The following is a 26,460-nucleotide window of genomic DNA, read 5'->3' as shown; positions in this document are numbered from 1 at the left end:
ACGTGTATTTCATATTATTGCTACACATATTTCCAACATGCATAATCTATCTTGAATTCTATACTCCTTTTTTATTTTTTATTAAAGAAAATCATACATGTACATTATTTATGATTTATAAAAAAAATGAAAAGGAGAGCAGCGTCAAGGAATATCACAAACTTAAAAATGAAAAATCTTCATTACTCTGTTTGATGGATTTCACCAAATCTGAAACATTTCTTTCATATTTTTACTTTATTTTAAAAACTTTTAAACAGCACGTCAACAAGTCAAGTCTCATAAACATGTCATGTGCACGTACACACACACTTATTTTTCCTTCATCAAATGTTTATCAATGTTTACCCACTATCTGTCTATTGATGAAGAAATTTTATATAGAGAAGGACAAGACATGACTGTATGGACTATAACACAGACAAATATATGTCGAGTACACAAAGGCATTCCATTACCATGACAAAGTTCTCCGTGACTCTTTAAAAATATCTTTTGATGTATAAATTCCTTCTCCCTTTCTATAAATTACCTTCTCCTTTATTCCTTTCACTGACAAGTTGTCCAAGTTGTACATGTATGTGAATGTCTGTCTGGCCATCTTTCACTTTTTTTATTAGTGTTTTTACTTTTTCTTGTTCAATCCCCTCTCCTTTTCTCTTTATTAAATTATGTGTTTTATTAGTTTTACAAAAATAATCATGATGATTTAAAACCTTTGGTTTAAAAACAAAGAAAAATCAAGGTAATAAAAGTAGCAATAATGGTGAAAAAATACAAACAAGGGAAGTGACAAGAAGATAACTCTGAAAAAAAGGAAGATATTTTTAATTACTTCCCCTCATTTTTGTAATGTTATTTACATCAATGTTACTCGTAAGTCGTATACACACTATCAGCGCCGTTTTTATTTCCCCATTTTTCCTACCTCAAATCAGGTGCATAACAAAGAAATCAATAGTCAAATTCTAAATTTATACAATCGTATACACTGTCATGTACAGTCACAGTAAGGACTCAGCAGTGGCTTTTTTCTTTTGTCAAGGATCTCTAATGTTTGAAAGGATTGTTTGTTTGTGTGCACCCAACTATGACTGTCGAAGAAAAAGAAGGTGCGGTGCCATTATGCACACACTCCGGTACAATGTACATGTACGCAATGCTTGTCTGCATTCCCCAAGACTGACTCACCTCTCAACCACACAATGCAGACTTTCACCACAGTGCAGTGCAGAACTGTTCTCTGCTGCTTTTTGTGAAAATAGGTGAACCTGTGGATTGAATGTGTATAGGGTCTTTGTGTGTGGATGTGGGCTTTGGAAGGGGGTGTGTGTGCACGTAGAGTATGCAGCGAACGCAAATGATGCATATTATGTGCAGCTGAGTTTGAATTGCATCCTGGAACCTCTGACTCTTGTGTTTAGTTATTGAAGCAGCAGGGGGTGTATTTGTATTTGAACTTGCCACCTGCTGATGTCTGTATATTAAATGTTCAGTACAGGGAATTTTTTAGAATTTAAGTTTATGAATCAATTTCCCCAATTGTTCGTTGTAATTACTACTGCAATACATGTAAGATAATATCAAATAAAATTGTAATGCGTTTCATGGACCATGGAGGAAAAGATTGCTGTATGAGACTGATATTCTAGAAACATAATTACATGTACCTTTTCCTCCTTTACAACACACACAAAAATAAAAAATTTCTCATTTTGCTATTTTCGCTGTTATGGACCCTTGTACATGTTCATACATTTTTGCCTACAGGCCAATATACGCTTTCATTGTATAAATCATAACAGCAAAATAGGCTATATACATGTATACAACTGAATAAATCAGATTTTGTCATCTTATCATGTATAAATGGACACCAAACACAGCACTGTTAAATATTTCACCTTTGTGATTGTTAGGGGGATAAATGGCCCATGCTTGCTTCCCCACGCCCCCCCTGTGATTCATAATCCCACACACATGTATTAAAGTCTCAGGTGACAATGCAACCTTTATGAGCCTAATCCAAAACCCTTTTGTATTGACAGTCAAAGGGAGTTGGTCATCTGTATACAAACAATTCCCATACACTTCAGGTTGTATTGTTTTACAAAATACAGCTTTGTATGTAGTTGGAAGATATGCTGGTAAAGGTCTTAATCCTAAATAAGTGTGCATGACCTTTATAAGTGTACATGTACTGTACATTGAAATCAAGCAGTAAATCAAAATCTAAATTATTATTAATATTATCTTCCATAAACTGAATAAAAAAAGAGATATCACTGAAGATAAATACCAAATAAAGAGATGCTTGTAGTATTGTGGTTCGGCTTTCAGCATTTCATATTTGCATTTTGAAAGACATTTTTACAACAGACTAATAAAAAAGAGCTTGAACATGTTTCCATGGTAACAACAATGATGATCGAACCATGGCTCGTCACCATATCTGTCTCACAAGGAAATCAGATTGTGCATTGGTTGTACAATAATACCAGTTTCAGCATGTAAGTGTTATTCTATGTGTATTTCAATTATCATTTCCCTAGATTGACCATTCCCTAAATTAATAGTAATTGAATTCTTTCTTTTTCTTCCAAATCTGCAGAAGTAAGTGACACTCTGGTAGTGACCTTCGACATCCAGGATGCCGATGACCTTCCAGTGTGGACCATGCCGGTCTATCCATACATCACTGTGGTGCCTACTGATGCCCCTAATCAGGCTTGTATCTACAGGCTTCAAGCCTCGGACGAAGACCCAGGAAGTGAAATTACATTCTCCTTGGTGGCAGGTAGATTACTACTACTACAATACTACTGTAGTAATAATAATGATAATAATAATGATAATGATGATGATGATGATGGTGATGGTGATGGTGATGGTGATGGTGATGGTGATGGTGATGATGATGATGATGATGATGATGATGATGATGGTGATGGTGATGGTGATGAGGAGGACGAGGAGGAGGAGGATGATGGTGATGATGTTGATGATGTATGTTTTTAGATCCTCAAAATTTACTCCCACCTCCAAACGAAATTCCTTAAAAACTGACAGTTTATATTTGAATTGTTTTGGGGTGTTTTCAATGTTCAGTGAAATAATAAAATCATTCAAGTCTTCATGAGTGTACTATTAAAAAACCAAAATTACTTGCTACTTGAGGCTGCCATCTTTATCGAGCAGAATTTGTTGACAAGCTATAAATCTAAAGCAATGTCGAAAGCTGGCACTATTTCTGTATAGGCATAACAACACTGTCAAAGTCAGGTACATGTATGCTGCATTCATTGTAGAGTGCTCTTTTTAGAGACTTGTGACAGAGAGGTGTTATTTAGCACTATGTCAGCAAGTATACATGTAACTATCATTATTCCGTTGCATACTCTATTCACAGGTGACAGTGGCGCTTTCTCAGTGGGTGAAACGGATGGTTGCATCAACACGGTCGTCAATGCACAGAATCCTAACTACGAGGATGGAAAAGAATACGTCCTCACTGTCAGGGCAACAGGCACAAGTGTTGTTTTCGTTGGAGGAGTTGACGGAACTGTCTTCGTTTTCGGTGGATCCCATCCACCCCAGTTCAGCCAAGAGGAATACTCTGCTTCTGTGCGGGAGGCTCAGAATAATCAGATGTAAGAATATAATTTGAAGTCCACCCAAACAAATAGTTGATATTGAAGAAAAGAGTAGGCCTGAAATTAACCCAGCTAAAAACTAGAAATTCCATCAAAATTGGATGTCAAATAAGAAAGTTATGGCATTTGCTATTTTTTGCTTGATTTTACAAGACTGGTTTTGGATTGTAAATAGGGAATTGATGACATCACCCACTCACTATTTTTTTCATATTTTTTATATGAAATATTTAAGTTTTTTTTCTCCTTATTGTAGGCCTAAAGTGAAGCAAACTTGTTCCTCATTGGAAATGTGTATTTACCATCGTTATAAACTTTTGAAGTTCAAACAAGAGGATCCATATTGTCAAATCTGTAAAAAAAATATAATAGCAAAAGAAATAACGAGCTAGTGACATCATTAACCCTCTCATTTGCATATTAATAGTTGTGCAAACAACTGTTTTGTGAAAAATAAGCAACATTTTAAGATGTCATAACTTATGTATTTTACGTCCGATTTTGATGAAAAATTGTGCTTGTTTGATTTTTCTCTGTTGATTCAAATCAACTTTTTTGGAGGGTGGATGTGACCTATAATTATGCAGAATTTATGACAATTCTATTTCTATTCCAATTAATTTTTTGTAAGGTGTTATCTTTATCAGAAAGTTGAAAATAACTTTAATTTGCTCTCAGTATATTGACAGACATACTTTTTCTATAATTATTTTTATCCAAGCCCTAAACCATCATGAATGTTTGTTTGGTTAATAGGGTTATCCAAGTAGAAGCTTCGTCTTTCTCGCGAAACGTTCCCGTAACCTACTCCATCGTTGGCCCTGAAAACAGGCCTAGCCATACGATCAACGCCGACAGTGGTGTTATCACTCTGACGGAGGCGGTACTGGTAGAGGATATGCAGTCCTACTTCCTGATTGTCAGAGCAACGGAACAGGGAGGCAACCAACTCTCATCAGATGTTCGAGTATGTATCCATCTTTTTCCATGGTAGTCAATGTTCGGTTACACTTGGCCTACTCGCAGATGGTTCATTTCACAGATTGTTTTAAAACCATCATGGCTAATAACCACTTGGTCTAGTATCAGTTTGGCCTAATTGCCTTTTGGTCCAACTAAAACCTGGTCTTTTTTTCACCTAATCAAAGTCTTAAATAACCAGATGATCTAGTTTCCACTCTTTGTACTTAATTTTCATTATTTTTGTATTATTTTGTATTTTGTCAATTAATATTTGGTTCATGAACCAAGTGGATATTAGACAAAATGATGGGCATAGCCTGACTGGAAACCAGTCTAAATGATTAATGGGCCAAATGGCAATTAGACCTAATGGTTAGTAGGAAACTGGTTGTAGTCAATCTAGGATTAGACCATTTGTGATGAGACCAAACAATGTTTCATCCCCCTACTTAATGGTATACATCTACACCCCTGCCAATACTAGACAGGATGGCAATTTACCGTAGTCACTGTTAAAAAAAAGTGAAAAAATGAAGAAGACTCACTAAACAAGCTTGGTTTTGTAGAGGATGCATCTGCAATCTCTACTAGGAAAGTAGATTGATTAGCACTGAGATTGCTTGCAACCTCTGCATGTTTTCATTTTTTCCCCCATGGTAGTCACTGTAAAAGATGAGTTCTCTGTAACAGCAAACATCTCACACTTTTGTTAAGTTGTTAATCAAGCACTTAAATACTTAATGAATATTGGAATGTGGCATCATCATGCATGTTTGTTGCTGACTTGTTTATTATCCTGTGGCGGAGAGCAAGAAATAATTGACCATCATTTTTGGTTTTAATGAAAAATGTTCATGACATGGTTTGGAAGCAATCACTTCGTGTTTTTCTTTTGAACCTCAGGTCAATGTAATGATTGAGGACATTAATAATTGTATCCCTACCTTTGGACAAGAGATTTTGAGTTTCAATGATGTTAGCGAAACAACAGCTATAGGAGATCCTGTTGGGGAAGGTGAGTTTATAATTTCATCATCTACATGTACCTCGATATTTGATGATAATTAATATGCAATATTTATGTTGTGCTCAATACAATGTTTGCAAGCGCTGCATACTATTTTCCTGGCTTTAGCATGACATCCTTGATCAAGTGTTCGAGTATTCAAGGAACTTCTTCATACTAGGTACACATTTACTATATCTGGGTGGAGAGTGGCAAACTTGCCATGGGTTGTGAGAGCTGCGATGGGATTTGAGCCACGGACCTTGTTTAAAGTCCGGAGACCCACAACACCTGTTGACCCAATTCTATTAATTACAGAATAAAAGGAGCTGTGATTTGGCAGAAATGAGAAAGAAATGTATTCAAAATGACGCTCACTTGGTAGAGCGTTCGCCTCACAACCAGGAGGTAGGGAGTTCAAACCCCGGCTGCGTCAGACCAAAAGACGTAAACGGATGGGAGTTGCTGCTACCCTGTTTGGCGTTCAACATTTTCAGGGAAAGAGCATCGTCGATCTGGCGTTGTACAGTGGCTGCCGGACCCATAATTTTCGGAGTATTTCTATTTCGAACAATAAAATATGGATTTTCATTTTTCTAATCATAGTATTTCAATATGCAAATAAAAACAAAAGTTGAAGAGCACAAGTTTTGCCTAAAAATAACCCCACAGATATGAACTGGCAAATTTGGATCTCAGGAATTTATGCCATAATTGATGCAAATTATAAAATATATTTTCCATGAGTAAATAAGTAACAAGCTCAGAGCTGTAATGGTAAATATCCTGATATGTTAAACCAAATTGGTATCATTATTTCTATAGTTAAGATTTGTTGTGGTTTTTGGATGTTGCATACTGCAGTGCCATACTGCCACTGTGCCTTATGCCACATTGATGGGGTGGTTAGATGCAGAATGAATTCAATTAAAACAAGTGTAAAAGCTGCTAATATTTTCACAAGATTTTTATCTCGCATCTGACTTGAATGTATGACATATATATCTGCCTGTACGATAAATCGTCATTGTAACGTTTCATCCTCAGTTACTGCTACTGACTGTGATGTAGGCGTGAATGCAGAATTGACCTACTCAATCACGACACCCAACAGCGGCTTCACCATCGGCCCCAATGACGGGGTCATCTCCCCAGCTGTCATCTTAGACTATGAGGAAGGAGAGCGTTACTACACCTTCGTGGTTGCAGCTTCCGATGGGGGGTCCCCTGCGAATTCTGGCACCGCCACCGTCGTCATCTCCATTGCCAACGCGGAAGAGGCTCCTTACTTCACACCTACCTCTTACTCATTCAGAGTGGATGAAACTGCACAGGTCGGCTATGAAGTGGGGACAGTATATGCGAGTGATGATGATGTGGGCGACAGTTTGACACTTGACATTCCCGATGGAGGTGGCCCCTTTGCCATTGACAATTCTGGTAAAATTTCTCTCCTTGTGTAACCAAGATACAGTGTAGATCTTACTTTAATAGGATTCATTTCATTTTACATCTTGTTTTTTCCTCCTGATTTGACAGAGAATACTCATGTAATGTTAACCTGTTGAGTACTGAAACCTTCAAGTTTTTGCTACTTGGTGGTTTTGGGGTGATTTTTTTTGCGATGAAATTGTTTTGTAATTTGTCACATTAGATAAGTCAAATCATCCGTGTCATTTTGTTATGAACTTGATAACACAAGATGGGCAGAATATGAAAGAAAAGAGGCGTCCAATTATAGTGGGTCTGAGTGGCAATCACTAATTTCGTACGGGAGGGGGGGGGGGTTAATTGCCCCCCGATCAGTTTACAGTTAATGTACCTGTACTAAAAAAAAGACATGTTTTATCATACTCATTTTTTTACTTGTATATTTTCTTGTGAGCAAAGCTAGGTGACATCTGTACTTATTACATGATATAGGCTCATTGAATATCTCCAATGCTAAGCATTTTGTATTAAAATCTCATTGGAATTTTTCTTACCATCTAATCCATTTCTTGTACAGGGGTTATATCCATGAATGCAGCTGCAACAGATTCAAGTTATACATTTGAGGTTGTGGCTACGGATCAGACAGGCAACTCGGCCATGGCTTCTGTTCAAGTTTCTTTCACCGATCTCAATGACAATATCCCAACATTTCCAAATTGTGGAAGTTATTCAGGTACAGTGTCTGAAGATGCTGGCATTGACACATCTATCACAACGGTGAGTATACATATACTATCTGTTTAGACTTATGGTGTCCACAATTGGGGGAAAAAAGAGAAAATTCTCTTCTGTGGAAAGTCATAGAAATTCAGACAGTTTTGGAAATATTACCTTCATTTCTGTATTTGCATTAGAGGCATCAGCACAAGAGATCTCTGGGTAATGCTCTGTAAGCTGTAGTTTGGTTTCCCCTTGCCTTTTTTAGGAATATGACATTGCACTTAACATTTTCATTTGCGAATATCTTCAGTGAGACCTAATTTCTTGCTATACTGAATCATACTATATTCACAGAGAAACAGATTTGAGGATTTCAGTAGCTTTCAACTGTTATTGTAATTTTGTTGTTGTAACAAGTTTTAGGAAGTGGGGCCAAGGTCCACTGCAAAGGGTCGGCCATCAGAAGCCCCTACATTCAACTTATGACGTGAAACAGTTATATGTGTTTGGGTTGAACATTTGACTGAAGGCCCATGTGACCTACTGCAAAGTACATTAAATTTCATGTCATTTCAATTATTCCAAACTCTCTGACCATTCACTAATTCTTTAGTGCATTATAATCAGCACTTACAAATCATTTTTGTGACGGTGTCTCTCCCAGCTCAAGCTCATGACAAGAACATTGGTGTGTTGGATACACCGATGTTGATAATGATATATACGCGCCTTTGTTTCTCACAGGTGTCGGCTTCTGACCTTGATCAAGGATCAAATGCTCAGATCACTTATCAACTTGCTTCTAACAGTGATGCAAACCAGGTTTTCAAAGTAGATCAGGGTGGGCTGATTACCACAAAGAAATTGTTAGATCGCGAGGATACTTCAGCGTTTGTCGTGACCGTTGAAGCGGAGGACGGCGGTAATCCATCTCTCACAGGGTTCTGTACATTCTCCGTGGTGGTGACAGACGTGGATGACAACTACCCCGAATTTCCTTTTACTGATTATAAAGGTACGTGAAATGATGTTATAGTATCGGTGAGTTTGCAGTTACGTTGGATTTATTTTGCATTATGTGATGTTGGTTACCTCTGTGATACCTATAGGTTTTACAGAATGTGAGAACAAAATCATTATGACATGAAATAAGACATGTGTCAGGATATCAAAATGAAATCATATCATTATCATAATGGAATCATTATTTCAACTTGTGGAATCATGATGTCATGAGTTTTGCCTCAAAATGTTGGATCACTTCTAAAGTTTAGCAGATTAGCAAATACAGATACCAGAGAGCATGGGATGGAGTAGAAAATATTAAAAAACAGCATGTGATCTTCAAGATCTATTTCAATTAAGTGTATTCTATGACTTTGCACCCCTGCTGATATCTCACTACATTCTTGCTAGTGTCTCACTACAATGTGTACTATCACCTTACATTTTTGTTAATTTGGATGTTACTAATATAGCTTCAGTATTAAGCGATGCTTCATTGCATTCTGAGGTGGTTTCAGTGCCAGCCGACGATCTTGATTCATCTTCAACCCTGCAATACGATCTTGATCAAAGTGGGGTTGAATGCAGGCGCTACTTCACCATGTCTCCTTCAGATCCAGTCATCATTACAAGAGATTTATTGACGGATATCGTAAGTGACACTTCTTTCATGATGAATAGATGTTTATATTTGCTTGAAAGGGCGATGTGCACATGGAGATGCTCGTGTTCAGTCAAACATCCACTCGGAAATTTTCTGTGATAAGATAGTTAGCTCACCTTAAAGTAATCCATGACCACCAAGGTCGATGTAGATGCCCTGTTGACTGGCATCAATGCCAGTATTATTTGCTTTGAAAATTTTGGAGCCCCTTGTTATTTTATTTTCTGTCCCAGATGTAATGAAGAAATTTGTCCTATGTTAAAGTGTCACACAACCTCCCCCCCCTTCCCCAAACGTGGTCACCGCTCCAGATTGATAGCGCTATCAAACGCCAGTCGTGATATATTGCACATCCGAATGCTTTTTTATTCATGAGCGGTGACGCCGCAACAGAGCTCAGTTCCTACGTAATACATAATGTACAGTGTACTATTATTTTGATTATGTCTGTTATATCACCATAGACAATATGCATTGAGGATCCATCATTGCATCACAACGTTGTCAATGAAGAGCATAAACTGTGCTAATTTGAACATTCTTTAAACGTTTGATATATATACATGCTTAGAAATTGTGAAATCATTTTAATTACCGTTGACTTATTGTTCTTTTAAAAGTTTTATTATGAATGATTTTATCAATCTATCATATGCATTCTCCTGTTATTCATTCATCTTTATCAATAACTTACTGTGCAAATGTATGTGAATAATTTTAATTGTCTCTGTGTTTTTTTACTATGAATTTTTAATTGATACCCTGTAAAGCATGTGTAATTCAGTTTTTACTGCGATACATGTCTATTGAATAAACCATTAAATGAAATGAGATATTGATATGTCTGACGTGTTACCGATCACTGAACACAACAAGAATTGATTAATGGCAGGTCAAACAATTGTATTGCTTCTAACTTATATCTCGTTCCAGTCTGGAAATGATGTCAGCTGCATAGTGACGGCAAGCGATGGTATCCGTGACTCCAGGGTTGATGTAGATATCTTTGTAAGAAGCCCAGATGACACCACCTACCAAGTGCCAACCTTCACCAGTACACCGTATCAAGTCACCATCAATGAAAACACAACGATAGGTGATGTCATCCTTCTTGTATCTGTAGACGGAGCACAGGAGGTTGGTTTTGACATCGTTCGTGGGTCACGTCCTTCTACCAACTCTGATGGAACATTTACCTTGACTACGCGCGATGATAACTTGCAGAGTGACTTGACCCTGGTAGAGAAGCTGGACTTTGAAGCTGTTCAGGAGTGAGTTCTCGGTTTCAGAGATCCTTCTTGTATAAATACAATTTTCTTTTATTCCCAGCTCAATTGACACCTATAGCTGTGTTGGTCTACTTTAGAGCTGATCTAATTTTCCAATTGTCACTTTTCCCTAATAGCATTTTGGAGCTTTCCCTATTAATCTACTGTAATTCCACCAAATTATTAACAATCTATTTCCAGCTTGTCTTACAACTGGTGACCCTCTCTTATGCTAAATGATATATCCCTATGCAACTAACTCAGCACCTATGTTCCAGTCATGAGTAACTTTATGAACCGCTCGATGAAACGCCCAACTGATATTAATTTACTTTCTGATATCAATAATTTGACAATAAGTTAATGTTAGGTGAAGTTTGTATTAGGAAGCATAGCCATTGTGTAGCTGCTAATGTGAACATTTTTTTTTTTGTCTTTCTTTATGGATATTATCTCACAGTTTGGTGTGGTATTACTGTCCCTGTTTTTGTGATACTTTACATTATATCTCAATCCAGGGAATAAAATGATAATGATAATAATAATAATGGTATTTTATTTCAAGATCGTTGTGCAGTATAAGCTGAATTCTACCAGTCTTTTACAGATAAAAGCCATATATCCTTAACCACCAGTTTTGATTTGAATCTTTCAAATTTTGTATTTACATATTTTCAGATATGAATTATTAGTAACGGCCCAGTATGTTGGAGTAGGTCAAGAATTCATAGCACAGACTCCTGTGACCGTCACGATTGAAGACTATAATGACGTGGCACCAAAGTTTCCTGCCGTCACATTTTATGGAAACATTGCCGAAAACCAGCCCGTATCGACTTCGGACCCTATCATCACGCTGCAAGCAACGGATGGAGATGTAACTCCAGAATTCAGCCAGGTTTGTCTTGTTATGCATCTGTTTTGATTAAAGGGCATGTTCACTCACAAATGGTTGATTCATATGAAAAGGGAAAATCAAACAGGCATAAAGCTTAAATTAGATGTGAAATAAAAAAGTTGTGAAATATTAAAATTTCTCTTATATTTTTTCCCACAAAACATTAGTATGCACAACACATTGCTGTGCATATGAGTGGGTCCATGATGTCACTCTCACTACTTCTTTTGTATTGTATTATTTAGATTATACAATATTTCAGATTTGATTATCAGGACTCTTTATTCAATTACAATAGGTTACAACAATGGTAATTCCACATGTAAAGGGAGAAATCAAACTTCATCATCTTTTATCAATTCCATAACTTGTATTATTTCTAGGAATTTCATATTCATTTTATTTGAGTAATTGATATGTGATTAAAAACAAAATAATTTTTATACACTCCTCTTTGAAATCATGGATTCTAAATTTTGCGAAATGATCAGGATAACACCTTTGAATATTGAGTGACAGTGCTTTATTAAATAAATATGATAAATATAATAGATATTTGAATATGGGCATGTAATAAATGGGCGAGAGGAAAGACGGTCCCTGCAAAGATCCTTGCATGCAATGACTTTCAGCAGAATTCCATGTTCATTCCCTGAGTAATCTCTCATTTTCTACCAAAATCATTTGTCACATGATATTTATACAGACAAAAAACTCTTGGGTGGTCATTGTACCCCCTCCAAACCAAGTTCAATTGGGGTATATAGGATTCAGTGTATGGTCGGGTGGTTGGGCAGTCCGTTGCAAATCTTCCTCAGTTTTTAACCAGTTCTCATGAAACTTGGCACACATGTTGGTGTTGGGTTAAAGAAGTGCAAGACAGATTTTTCGTTTGTGTCAGAAATTGTGTTGCCATGGCAATGATATATTATGACAAAATTAAGGTAAGATTTTTGCAGTTCGAATTATTCCTCAGTTTTTAACAAATTCTCATGAAATTTGGCACACACATTGGTCTTGAGGTATAGATGTGTAAGACATATTTTTTGTGTGTCAAAAATCATGTTGCCATGGTAACAACATATGGTGAAAATCTTGCTGTTTGAATTACTTCATTAATTTTCAACCAATTCTCATGAAATTTGGCTCACTCATTGGTTTCAAGGTAAAGATGTGCGAGACACACATTTTGTATGTGTCAGAAATTGAGTTGCAATGGTAACAACATATGTACCCCAAATTAGGTAAAAATTTGCAGTTCGTACTACTTCGTCAGTTTCCAATCAATTCCCATGAAATCTGACTCACACATTGGTCTTGAGTTAAAGATGTGCAGGACATATTTTTCCATGTGTTAGAAATCGTATTGCCATGGTAACAACATATATGTCAAAAATTTGGCAAAAATCTTGCGCTTGTACTACTTCATCTGTTCTTAACCAATTCTCATGGTATTTAGCTCGCACATTGGTCTTGGGGTAAAACTATACAGGACATATTTTTCCATGTTTTGGAAAGTGTTGCCATGGTAATGGCGTACGGGGGGGGGGTATTAATCACTATCAGTGATATTTCTAGTTTTATCGGATTCTGACGGAATACATTGTGTGATTAACAAGAGTGTATTCTGTTCATTATTGCAGATAACGTACAGTTTTGTTAACGCAGAGTCAGAGACAGACTTCCGCATTGATGAGAATACAGGGGAGATCTTTGCTTTAAAGGTTTTTGATCGGGAAGCCGTTGAAGATAGTAGTATTGCCCTCACAGTGCGTGCATCAGATGGTATTAATCAAGGTAAGTCTTCTATTCATCAATCAAAAGCTTCTTGTCAATTTTAATTGCATTAACATACAAATCACATAGGCTACCAGATATTGTTTCTCAACAGATACGATGTTTTTCCCTTCTTCAAATTTGTGGAAATAAAGATAGAATCAGGTAAGAAATCATATGGTGAAATAAATAAGGAAGATGTTGTATGTCAAAAATTTGAGTGAAAATCACTGATCTGATCTAGTCCACCAATTCACCATTGGAATAGATGACGGTTGGGTGAGACACAATCTGGCTATTGCCTAGTTCTTTTCTAATCCATCCTCCTTTCAAACCAAGGCCGGTCATAATACCTTGGGCTTTGTTGCAGAATACCCTGACATTTTGTGCCACATAAGTGGTTTATTCTGTCAGGACAAGTAAAGACTCATGCATACTTTGCTTATGACCACCCATCACCAGTCAGAAGGGCAACATAAATGCCAGGATCCCGTCATACAAAGAGTTGCGATTGATCCGATCAAGTGCAACTATGGAAAGCCAGCAACACCACCATGCTTGTTCAAAATGTTTTCTAGATATGATGTATTCTCATACATTCATCAATGTCTTGACCATTCGGTGAGCACCTATGTGTTTACAAAGGACATTGTGCAAATTTTCTGAAGGAAAAATTACTATACTGATGGATTTCAATAGAGTTGAGGTTGATTGGATCAATCAAAACTCTTTGTAAGACAGGGTCACCTGTGTATGCACCACCTGTCATATCATTATTATCCTCTTTGTAAATTGACCCGATTCTTGTTTTCATCCTTTGCCCCCTCCAGATCTTGCTACAGTCTTCATCACCATAGTAGATGAGAATGACAATGAACCAGAGTTTAACGGAACCTTTAGCTTTGACGTTCTTGAAGATGTAGGGATGGGTCACAATATTGGCACAGTAACAGCCACAGATGATGATATTTGTAAGTACCGGGCTCTATAGCAAAAGGTACAATTAATTGTAGCTGTCAGATTATGATTAAAGCAGATACAAACCAGCAGCCATCTCAAGTCCTTAACTATTAAAATCTGGCCAGGTTTCTGACCCATAATGCAACATTCTGAGTAGTGAAGTCTTGTAATTTAGGCCCATTGGAATGAAAACACACCAATTCACAACTCAGTACATCCATACTGCAGTAATTATGTTACCAAGTAGGTAAACAAGTAATTTTCCTCTCCAAACAATTTAGTTTCTCTATACAATTAAAATTGCAGGCTAATTTATTCTCCTTATTATTGATAGTTATCTCAAAAGGTACAATTTTAAGACTAGCTATGTATAACTCGTAGTGAATGAGAGACCATAAATAGTTCGGTCCACCTTTTAAGTCCCCAATTTTCTGGGATACGGGGAAACTGGGAAACTTTAAACAAATCTAGGAATTTCTGATGTATAATGAACTCAGAGAATTTCACAAAAAACATGATTGTAGTGGCTGGAAAGATACAATTGCCCCCAATATGCACATTGGACAAAAGCAAATACCAATAAAATGAAACTGTGCGTCACTAAAAACACACCGTTGTTGCAGTGTGGTTATGAAGTGATTAAGATGTTTTTGGCAAAAGAAAATTAGTAATTTCAATTAGATTTTTACAATTTGAAATTTCTCTGTCATATCGATTTGAATATGTCACTGAAGAAACAGAATTGAAACACAGAATTTAGATTTTTTTTTAAATGGAGATTACTCGAGCAAACCATGTACAAATAGGTATACATAATTATTGATGTTAATTACCATATATCTCTTAATGTTTCACACCTCTGTGCAGATGACCAATGTTCCAGTTGGGCTTTGGTCACTGACAATATCTTAAAGCCAATATTCCACAGCCTTTTGTAATAGCAGCATCTGAAGCCCTAATCTATAAAAATGACTCGTTGGTTCTTACCCAAAATGCAACAGTTTGATTATGTAGTCTGATGATAATAAGACTGCATTATATTCAAGTACCAAAATGATTGTTCGGGGGGGGGGGGGGTGAACCCTTGTGTCATCTTCCCTCTTGAATAGCATGATGTCATGTATTTACGCCCTTGGATAATAGTAACAGTAATATAGAGTATCTATCAGGCCTGATTACATAGTTGCTTATTCATTGGTACACTATGCATTACCCTGGCTTTCGCTCCAGCTGCCATAGGTGCCTGGTGCATTCAAGGAATCAATCGTGCCAGGTACCCATTCACCTCACCTGGGTTTAGTGCTGCACAATGTTCAGTTCAGTTCAATTTATTTATTTTCTCAGCATAAAAAAATGATATATATACAATATGTACAGGAAATGACAAATAGTATCAGAGAAAATTGGAAACTACAGAAAAGTTTATAAAAACTTGTGAGTAGTAGATGTGGGTACATTTCTTGCACCAAGAAAATATGTCATGGCTTGGGTTCGAACTCGCGACTTTCTGTTCAATAGTTCCGATTCAGAAACACCAGACCGGAATGCTCTGCTTGATATATGTCTACTCGAATCAGAAATAGTTATCCAATACTCTTTCCAACGCTAATACCACAGTACCTTGCTGAATCAAACCTTTTACTGGTACCAGCTAAGTGTGTCAGATTGTCATTAAACCCTGAGTTCATCACTTTTCTTTGCCTGCAGCCGAGGTATTGGAGTATTTTATCAGCGGAGGAAATGAGGGTGGTGCCTTTACAGTGGATGCAGAGGAAGGTACCATCCGCAAGGCGGGTGTTCTGGACTACGAGGCAAGGACATCTTACGAATTGCAGTACAGTGTCAACGATGGTAAAAACGTTGCTACCACTACTGTTACAATCAATGTCCTCAATGTCAATGACGTGGCTCCACAGTTTGATCAGTCTGCCTACTCTGCAAGTGTGATTGAGGAAGATAGCTCTAATCTACCAAGAATCTTGCTGTCGGTGAGTAAGAGGAGGGTTATTGATCATCTTAAAGGGTTTTTTATGGAAACCCCTGATTCCTTCAAAAATTGTTTTGAAAGATCTGTTTAGATATTTAGTCATTTTCTCTTGATCACCGAGCACCGCTGTGCACAATTACAAAGTCTTGTTTTCTGCTACAGCACACTGAAGATAGGTGGAAGAAGATTTCTTGGGGGGGGGGGTGGTCTAACCAAATCTCTCTTAAAAACAGCTTGACCCATAATGTATAAGAGAAATAGATCCAAGTGTATGTGATATTAATAGTAATAAAAATATCAATAGTGGCTACATATATAATGCACAGGTACACGTTAACCCTAACTAGGCTGGGCTTTTTGGGCTGTTCTGTGGCCAGGGGGGGGGACCCCTCCCCCCCCCCCCCCGCCGAGATCTCGGCCACCGATCAGGATGCACGTTGGTAGTGTGCGATGTAATCTACAAGGCTGTATGGTAAAATTGTCCAAAATAATGAGATTTTATTTTATATGAATTAATTATGCTAATTTATGCATAAATCATACTTTTTGCTCTAATTCACTAAATAAAGCTCCTAGAATGTTAATATTTGGTAAAAATATTCTTTGTAGCATTCTTAACAATCGCAATTGAAAATAACTTCCTTTTTTTAAAATCAATTTCTTATGCATTTTATTGTTTTTGAATTTCTTATGTATTTGTTTGTTTTTCAACCTTTTGTTTTTCTTTGTTTTTTTCATCAGATTTATTGCACAACCTTTGTGAAGCATAATTATGCTATAATCAATTTATTTCAGCCATTCAAAGTAAAAATAATCATATCTTTATGAATAACATGAGAAAACTCATTTGCATTGACTTTGTACACAAAATCACGTTTTGGAACAATTTTTGGTCTGACATGCACTTACAAAATGTTGCGTAATTTCAGAACCGCATACCCGGTTGTCGTAAATTTGGTCTCAAAAGATGCGCGAGACTTAAAAGTATAAACTCTGTTAGTGGCGCGGTCAAAAAATTTCGCGCGGCGGAATGATTGCAGAAAATGTTGAGGGGGGGGGGTTGATTCAACCCCCCCCCCCCGGCCATTTTAGGGTTAATATCCTGATTGAAATGATATGCTATCTGGTCAAAGTTCACAGAGCTCATTTATAAAAGAATAGTTTGTCTCGCCTGCATGGTGACTTGAAAGATATGTGTCCCTCCTTGAGAATAGATCGGTAAGTAACCTGGATTGAAATGCTTTTGATAACTTATTTGCAGGTTGCTGCTACCGATGGAGATGCTGATGCAGTAGACGATGCAGTAGTTTATGGTTTGGTAGGGACTGGAGCAGGAACCATATTTACCATCGACAGTCAGACTGGCAATATTACCCTAACTCAAGCACTCGACCGTGAGGAGATTCCCACATACAACCTGGCTGCAGTGGCTACCAATGACAATGGAAACGGACTTACCAGCTACGTCGACGTCACCATCGAAGTCGAAGACATCAATGACAATGCCCCAGTCTTCCCCGATCAGGAATACGTGGGCAGTGTAGAAGAAAACCGCCCGCCAAGTAAGTTGACTTATTTACAATCCAGAATTCTGTTCATTTTTCAGGTTCTAAACAATAGGACATGTCCACACTTGAAGTTAGCCTTACAGCCATGATATAGGCCTAATAAATAATGGTTTAAATGTTACTATGTGAGTTTGACAACATTGAACTCTTCAAATCTTCCCTCAAAACTCACTTATTTCAGCAGATGTGTAGTAATTAGCTGTAATCGGATGAGCCTGCGCCTATGAATGTTTTTAGCAGAAATCTGGCGCAATATAAATGCTTTGGATCATCTAATAAGCTTAAAATTCTAGACAATCGTACAACTGCTCTGACATCACAACATTTCAGGACCGATTCTGCCTTTTAGGGTTTTCTCAATAAGGGAGATAGTAATGTAATGGTTTAAATGTTACTATGTGAGTTTGACTATTCAGGGGGTGTTTCACAAAGATAAAAGGCATCACCACATCGGTCATATCATGCTGAGAGGAAGATTGCGTGTTACATGTCATGTGTGTGACAGCATTTAAGCATGACTCCAGTCACACTAAACTCTTTGTGAAAGACTCTAGTCACACTAAACTCTTTGTAAAACATCCCCCAGGATATCAACAAAATTGTCTAAGACATATAATCATGGCAGTGGGGGTATCCTGGCACAGCATGTCCATTGTCTGTTTGCATGCCATCTGCGAGGGTGTTTCACAAAGATTTAAGTGTGACTTAGAGTCATGCTGACGCGCATATGATATGTAAAATGCAATCTTATAGATTAATACACAGTAGTCCGCGTCTTCTTAGCATACTTGACCAATGCTGTAATGCCTTTTATACCGCACGCAACTTGGAATTTAAGTGTGACTCTAAGTCACACATAACTCTCTCTGAAAAACTACCCTGGAATAGGTACTACAGTAGTATCATGGCTGCTGCATCTCTTGACACGTGTGGGCGTCATGGTCTAGTGGTTATGACTTCTCGTCTTTCAATTTGAGGGACGTGGGTTCGATTCCAAGTCATGGCTCGTTTTCCTTCAGCAAGAAATTTACCCACAGTGTGCTGCACTCAACCCGGATGAGGTGAATGGGAACTCGGTAGGAAGAAATTCCTTGAATACTTGAGCTCCTATTGGTAGCCGAGCTAAATCCTGGGTAATAAAGGTAGCAGGGCCCGCTCGGAGAACAGTTTTCAGAACTGAAGTGGCTACCCTGGGTAAGTTATCATTATTATTATTATTGCTGTTGTTGTTGTTGTCATGACAATGTACTTATTATCACTTTACATTGTATTGAACAGATACCCCTGTAGTTGCTGTGGTTGCGGAGGATCCTGACACAGCAGATGACCTGATATACTCTTTTCCCACTTCGAGTTCCGACTTCAACATCGACAGCCAAACTGGAGAAATCACCACCGCAAGACAGTTTGACAGGGAGACTCCTCCTTCCGAGTATGAAATAGTGGTCCAAGCAACTGATGGCGTTAACACAGGTCAGTATATGATGTTAATACAGACATGAGTTCTATTGTTATGAATGGATTACATCTGAAATGTAGCATGTGACAATAATTTATTATTTGTTTTTTATGGTTAAACTTACGATCAAATTAATGTGGGTTAGTTGTTCATTGTATTGTGAGAAATCCTGAAATACTAGTTTCAATTGCTTTGTCAGGATTTGGTTTCATTTTCTGTTGAACATGTAAACACAAGTACCCGATGATAAGGAAATATTCAAAACAAAATCTGAGTGACTTGACTCAATTATTCATACACGATTTTATCGCAGAGACATGCAAGCATAAGCTTATTTACCACCAGTCTTCTCCAGGGATTAGTTAGTTGTATGAGGGGTTGTTTATACCATTTTTGTTATTGTGAATAAGTAATGTGGCTGTGTCTTTGATTATGGCTGATTGAAATATGAAATATGGTACGAAAATAAATAGTAATAATCAATATTTAGAAGCGTAAATAAGGATATGTAAATGTTTTGCCTGAACACAGCTAGTACAACCGTCACCATCAGCATCGACGATGTGGACGATAACAAGCCATCTTTCTCTGAGGATGTATACCCTGATGCCTCTGTCTTAGAGACGGAACCCATTGGGACAACCATCACAACCGTCCAAGCTATTGATCCTGACATCGACTTCAGAGACGCAGTTGAGTTTTCAATCAACAGTGGAGACACCGGTAACCTATTCAGGATCGTTGCAGATGCTGCCACGCTTCAAGGTCTCATTCAAGTCAATAACGTATGTTGTTCAACGGTTGCTTCATATTCAAGGCATTGGTTATCATTGATCTGACTTTGAAATTGCACTACCAAGTCAATTATTGGGGCTTCTATGAAGTTAGAAATTAAGAGACCGGACATACCAATTTTATTTAAGTTCATATATTACATGTGTTACAATTTGAATCCCTATGAGATAAATTAAATGATGATTTTTGCAGTTGCGGATATCATGAAAGTGTCTGCAAGAATTACATTTTTTGTTTTCTCTTTGGATGTTTTTTTTTTTTCAATCTATATGACAGGGTTCCCAGCCCTTCAGGGAAATCAGGGAAAATTATTTTACTTTTTCCAATCAGGGAAAATGCCTTAAATGAGGGAAAAATCAGGGAATTTTGATCAGCCCAAAAGTCAAAAGCACAGTAGTAAGTCAGACTCTGATATATTGTGTTGCATATCAAAACAACATCAATTGAATGACTGGTTAGGTTGGTACTAATTAGTTTTACATTATTGTGTTTATACTGAAAATACATGTAATTTACTGCAACAACTTAGAAAACATGTGAGACTGGGAATGCGTTTAAATAATTATCAGGGAATTTTTCAACTTCATCAGGGAAAAATCAGGGGATTTTGTTTTCTTGAAAATCCGGGAACCCTGATATAAACAATTTGAAAATACAACACACATCAGATGTCATGATTTGGTAAAATAAGACTTTGAAATGTTAAACTATGTCTTTGAGGAAGGATACGTTTTTACTTAATCCAAAGCTATTATGTGGCATGCTCCAGCATTGTATGGATGTAGGTCCTGTTGCATTAAAGTCACTACTGCAGTAACTTTACCTTCCAGTGGTAACTACCATGGTAACAATGCTCATTGGCCAATCAGAATCAAGGATTTCAGGGAGGTTACCATAGGATGGCACAGTTCTCTTCTTCCCTTACTTTAACCTCACCCTACGTCAAGACTTCAAACATAAACTGCCTCGTGTAAGCAAAAAAAAAAAAATTAAATTCCAGCACTGTCTTTTGATTTCCAAATGGTGTTAGATATTGTTAGAATTATGCCATGCATTTGTTTTTTCTTGATTTTCAACAACAGAAACTAGATTTCGAAACATTGGCTACCAACGAATTCACGTTGACCGTTGCTGTTACGGATTCCCAGGGACCCACGGACTCTGGCCGCCCTGAGACCGCAATCGTCAAGATCATTGTCGAAAATGCCAATGACAATGCTCCAGTATTTGATCCGAATGAATACGATGGAGTCGTGTCAGAAGATGCTGCCGTCAACTCACAAGTAGGAACCTTCACTTTCTCTGCTACCGATGACGATGAACCAGGTGCAACGCTGAAGTAAGAAAAACACGATTTTGATGAGTAACGGCAAATTTGGGCCAAGCATGCATAGATAAGTGATAATGATCTGATTAGTTGTGAGGTCACAGGTCATTATTTACCCGGAGGTATCTCATTCTCGAGTAAGCATATGGGAGCAGCAGTGATCTGATAAGGTGTTGGGGTCATGAGGTCAAAAGTCACAGAGGTCATTATCGACCCAACAATATCTTTTACTCACAATGATTAGAAACCATTTGAGCATTCAACTTTAAACTGGACTCTTGCATGCATTTTCAAATTTTGGCGTGTGACAAAGATCTGATTAGCTTTGGAGGTCATGAGGTCAAAGCTCATACATGAAATGATCTATTTTTCACATTTATTGAAGATCTTTGTGATGAGGGATCAACGTCATCCTCGCTTCATGTATGCATGTGAGTTCCGATGATCTGTGTGGGTCAAAGGTCACATAGTTCATTACTGTATTTGAAATTTTTTTAGTGTTGTTAAAAGTTAGATGTGTAGTAAATTCTTTGTCTGGCAATGGCAGAAGCATAAATATTGATTGCTTGCAGTTGAGAATTCATCAAGTGTTCTTCCCTTGTTACCTACCTTCGTTGTAATATTCTTTCCTGTTTGTTATTTTTTAATCCAGTTATATGATTGACCCCACCACTGATCCAGACGACCAGTTTGCCATCAATGAAAATCAACAGCTCATTGTTGCTTCTCCCCTCGATAGAGAGACGGTAGCCAATTATGAGCTCAAAGTATATGCTGTTGATAATGGTAAGTTCCTGAGGCTCAGCGTGGCATCCTGAAAATGTGCAAATGAGAGATGACATTTTTCTTTTTTAAAAATGCATCTCACCTTAGAAGATCACCTCATTCTGACATGTTAGGAATTTGTTCTCTATAAGGGCAGTCTAGTTACGTAATGTCCGCTTGCCTCTGTAAAAACTTGGTGTGATTTCCAGATGTAGTAAAAACCGTAAAATGAATTTGAAATGAAAAAATTATTGTTCACCTTTTGGTCAGCCCTGGAAAGGTCTGTTGAGTTGGGAAAAAACATTGCAAGAAAAAAAGGAAAGGGAAGAGGAGGAAAAACGATAGCATTCAAAGACGTAAAGACCCCTTATGGAAAGCTGGTAAAGAGAAGGATTATGGGAGAGAAAGAGAGAGAGAGAGGCAGACAGACAGAGGAAGGTGTATTTTTCTTGATATATAGTTAATTCTGGCTCATTGCAGGAATATTTGTGCTCAAACACAACTCAAATGATTGACTTGAAGTCCAAAATGCATACTTCTAGTCGGTTGAAAATCAAATTGCATTTCTAGCTTTGCGGCAGTCCCCTGATGAGGTAAAAATGATGGCAAAATTAAGTGACGAGATGATGAGAGACAACCCAGTATCCCATCTCGGAAAAATCATACTAAGAGATCATTTTCACTCTTTCTGTCCTTTGCTATCCCAGGTGAGCCTCCGATGTCGGGTGCTGCGACCGTTACCGTCACCGTTACGGACGTGAATGACACGCCCCCTCGTTTCGCGCAAGACTACAACCCATCAGTTAAGGAGGGCAAAATTGATCCTAATGTGGAAGTGGTGAGGGTAGAAGCTGTAGATGATGATGACCCACCATCTGGACCACCTTTCCTCTACAACGTGGCAACGCAACCCAATGACTGGAATACCTTCTTTGCTATAGAGGGACTGGGTAAGCACAGCGGCCAACTTATATATATATATTTGCATCATTAGATAAATACGACAGGAGTACGAAAGCATACCCAAAAAGTATGAATTTGGGGCTGTAAAGAGTTCACGTAGCTGTCAATTGGGTCTTTATGCTTCATTTATTAGACTCCTGCGTATGTTTTCACATCGTGCTTCTTCCTCAGTCCTATCTTCAACTGATACGGCCAACAGTTCACTGTATACAACACATGCAATTTGATTTTTTCTTGCAGAAAAATCATAAAGCACCCATATTTGACAGTCCTGTGAACTTTATACAGCTTCAACTGTTGCTTTGCATCGTATCGTGTTCCGAAATAACCATCAGTTCCAACAGAGAACTTAAAAATAAGAAGTAGTAATAAGAAGGTTGAAAAAATCATACATGCCTTCTTCAGGCCCTGTTTAGATCCCAATGCTTATCGTCCAACCCACAACTTTTACAATTTTTTTAGTTATTTCACCTGCACTCATTTGTATACCAAGAGGCATTGCTATTTTCCAGCTATTATTTGTGATCGCTCACACCCCTGAACATTCATGAATCCCTGTAAAGATATGTAACATTATTCCATCTTAAGATTCTTAAGGGATCAGGTTGAAACAAACATGCACATAATGTGCTGATAATAAATTCAATTGTTTTTCATAGGATAATGTTTGTTTGCTACTGAAATGTACAAACTGTTTTAGGGCTTGCCTGGCATGGCGTCACATTTTAGTTGGTTATAATTTATGGTAATTTCAGGCAATGATTTTGAATTTGAAGTTTTGAGAGCACGCTACTCTGACAGCAAAAATGATTTTGCTTGAATAAATTTCTTATTAAAGCAAGACCTAAACGTAATATTAAAGCTAAGAAATTTGTAAACTTTGATGCTACTAATGTGGTAGAGAAACAAGTAACAAATAACTCCAAGTGTTTCTCAATAAGACATTGTAACACAGAGCAGTTAAGAAATTCTTTTTTTTGTGAATACAACGTTGGCCTGGAATCAACTCCCTAACGAAGTTGTCAGCCATACATCACCAGAGGTGTTTAAAACCAAGATCGAAGAAAGCCACCTATGTTTCAACTAAACTCATTTGTGCCCTCTCCTAACCCGGTGCATTATACCTGACGGTCCTGCACTGTATTACATCCAGATCCAGATCGTTTTCGGCTTGAAAGCTTTCGTTTGATGTATTGAACTTGTGTGTTGGAATTTAATTTGTTTTGCAACTTTGACCCACCTATCCAGGAACCCCTACCAGCGGGAGCATCAGAGTAAGCACAACGGGGGTAGAGATCGATCGTGAAACGCATCCATATTTTGATATCGTATTCCTGATCGGAGAAGTGGGCACGCAAGAAGCATTGACCGGTACCCAGACGTTGACCATAATGATCTCTGACGTCAATGACAATCCACATGGAGCGATCACCAAGGATATCCTGGTGTATAGTTATGAAGGTAAGGTACTGCGTTGGATTGCTACTGAGAAAGATACAATAGTATTATTTAGTTTGCTTGATCTATTGTTGTGAAGCGTGATGTTACAATGATGGTGTTGATGGTGGTCTTCATGTAGGAGATTTTGATGATGTTTGTTGTGATGAGGAAGCCATTGATGAAGATGATTCATAACGTATGAGTGGCAAAATAAATTATGAAAATATTTCAATGGGGATTTTCCTCAAAAAAATTTGTAGTTGTCTACATGACATATAAGTTGCAAAGTAAAGTATGAAAATATTTCAATGCGGATCTCCACCAAAACACTTTGCAATTGTCTTGTGGTGAATCTAAGACTTGATCAAAGTTTTGAAATGATCCAGACTGTGAATTTGAGATGATGGAAGGAATTTTGATTGGTGGGAAGCAATAGATGATAATGATTTGTCATTATATCTAATCTCCTTGGTGTTACATAGATGATGATGGTGATGATGATGATGATAATAATGATAACGATGAGTATGATGATGATGATGATGATGATAATGACGATGAAGATGTTGATCATGATACTGACACTGCTGAGAGCAACAACGTTGATGATAAGGATGATGATGATGATGAAAACAGTGATGATGGAGATGATGATTATGATCAAGATTACAGCTGGTATATGATCTTGTAGAAAGTATGACTGACAAGTATACATGGTTGAAAAGAGACTTAGGATCCATTATTACAAATTAATCATTTGTTTCAACTGATTTGATTTGCCAAAACTAAACTGCTGAAATAACCAAATGAAATGAAAAGAGCAATAAAATTTCAGCTTGTTTGTATTGCTATGTGCATGTAAAACAAAAATATATATAAAATATGCAGTCATTATTTTTTAAACCTTTGTTCTAATTTTGTATTTTCTTGATAGACCATTCTCCTCTTCTCCTTATTTTATTCCCTTTCTAAGACTGCTGAAAAGAGAAACTAGACAAAATACCTTTTTATAGACTATATACATATTTTAATGCCCATTATGACTTTAAAAGTAATGATAATGCCCTTTTAGGAATAAGTCTTGTATTTGGGGCATTTTTATTATTTATCAATATCAATAATGTGATTCATGAAACCATCCCATTTCCATTCATTAAGCTTTGCATCAACAGTTGATTACTTTAATTAGAACTGAAGAAAGTATAATCTAAGCTTATTTTTTTTCTATTATTCCATCTAAACCCCATACTACATGAATTACAATGAAAGGCCAAGTCCGCCTCAACAAAAAATGAACCAAATAAATGAGGAAAAATAAAAAAAATAAAATGTAAAATAAGAAATTTATGACATTTTAGTGTTTTGCTTAAATTCACTTGCTTTTCCTTGATATGAAAAAGGAAATTGATGATTTTAACCAATCATTATTTCTTTTCTAATTTATTATATGAAATATTTGTATTTCTTTCTCATTTTTAAATGTGAAACAAGGTTTAGTTCCTCCCTGAACATGGGAATTGCTATTCTATTAAAAAACCTATTGCGATTCAATGCTGGGCTTCTTTAATGTGATAAATTCGGAATGTTCTGATGAATAGGATGTAGGGATTTCATTTGACAACACTGGCTTTCTCATTTCTCACCTGCGTTGTGCATGTGATACTGTTTTGTAAAAATAATATCCAAACGTATTCCGCATGTTTGTTTGATTAATCTATTAAAATCACTTTTTTGTTGGGGTGGACATGACTTTGAGCAGTATCATACTGTGTAACTACTAGTCACTTAATGGATTAATTTTCATTTGTC

At 37.2% G+C, this 26,460-nt stretch overlaps 1 protein-coding gene across 2 annotated transcripts in view; it reads left to right on the top strand.

The window, feature by feature from the left end:
• Positions 1–1,292: 1,292 nt before the first annotated feature.
• LOC129253924 (neural-cadherin-like) overlaps positions 1,293–26,460 on the top strand; it is a 45,237-nt gene continuing 20,069 nt past the window's right edge. For both annotated transcript variants that reach the window (XM_054892358.2, XM_064095231.1), the window contains exons 1-20: positions 1,293–2,797; positions 3,410–3,650; positions 4,410–4,620; positions 5,520–5,631; positions 6,670–7,062; positions 7,631–7,833; positions 8,521–8,791; positions 9,255–9,433; positions 10,379–10,716; positions 11,392–11,611; positions 13,255–13,408; positions 14,218–14,358; positions 16,055–16,335; positions 17,596–17,896; positions 19,181–19,375; positions 19,893–20,146; positions 21,239–21,495; positions 22,136–22,269; positions 22,956–23,198; positions 24,460–24,672. In XM_054892358.2, the coding sequence (XP_054748333.2) occupies positions 2,677–2,797; positions 3,410–3,650; positions 4,410–4,620; positions 5,520–5,631; positions 6,670–7,062; positions 7,631–7,833; positions 8,521–8,791; positions 9,255–9,433; positions 10,379–10,716; positions 11,392–11,611; positions 13,255–13,408; positions 14,218–14,358; positions 16,055–16,335; positions 17,596–17,896; positions 19,181–19,375; positions 19,893–20,146; positions 21,239–21,495; positions 22,136–22,269; positions 22,956–23,198; positions 24,460–24,672 (4,462 nt within the window). In that variant the 5' untranslated portion in view covers positions 1,293–2,676. The remainder of the gene's footprint in view (positions 2,798–3,409; positions 3,651–4,409; positions 4,621–5,519; positions 5,632–6,669; positions 7,063–7,630; positions 7,834–8,520; positions 8,792–9,254; positions 9,434–10,378; positions 10,717–11,391; positions 11,612–13,254; positions 13,409–14,217; positions 14,359–16,054; positions 16,336–17,595; positions 17,897–19,180; positions 19,376–19,892; positions 20,147–21,238; positions 21,496–22,135; positions 22,270–22,955; positions 23,199–24,459; positions 24,673–26,460) is intronic.

Source organism: Lytechinus pictus, chromosome 2 (genome assembly GCF_037042905.1).
Source record: "Lytechinus pictus isolate F3 Inbred chromosome 2, Lp3.0, whole genome shotgun sequence".
Taxonomy (NCBI): Eukaryota; Metazoa; Echinodermata; class Echinoidea; order Temnopleuroida; family Toxopneustidae; genus Lytechinus; species Lytechinus pictus.
Note: the sequence above shows the minus strand (reverse complement) of the source record. Positions and strands in the feature narration are given on the sequence as shown.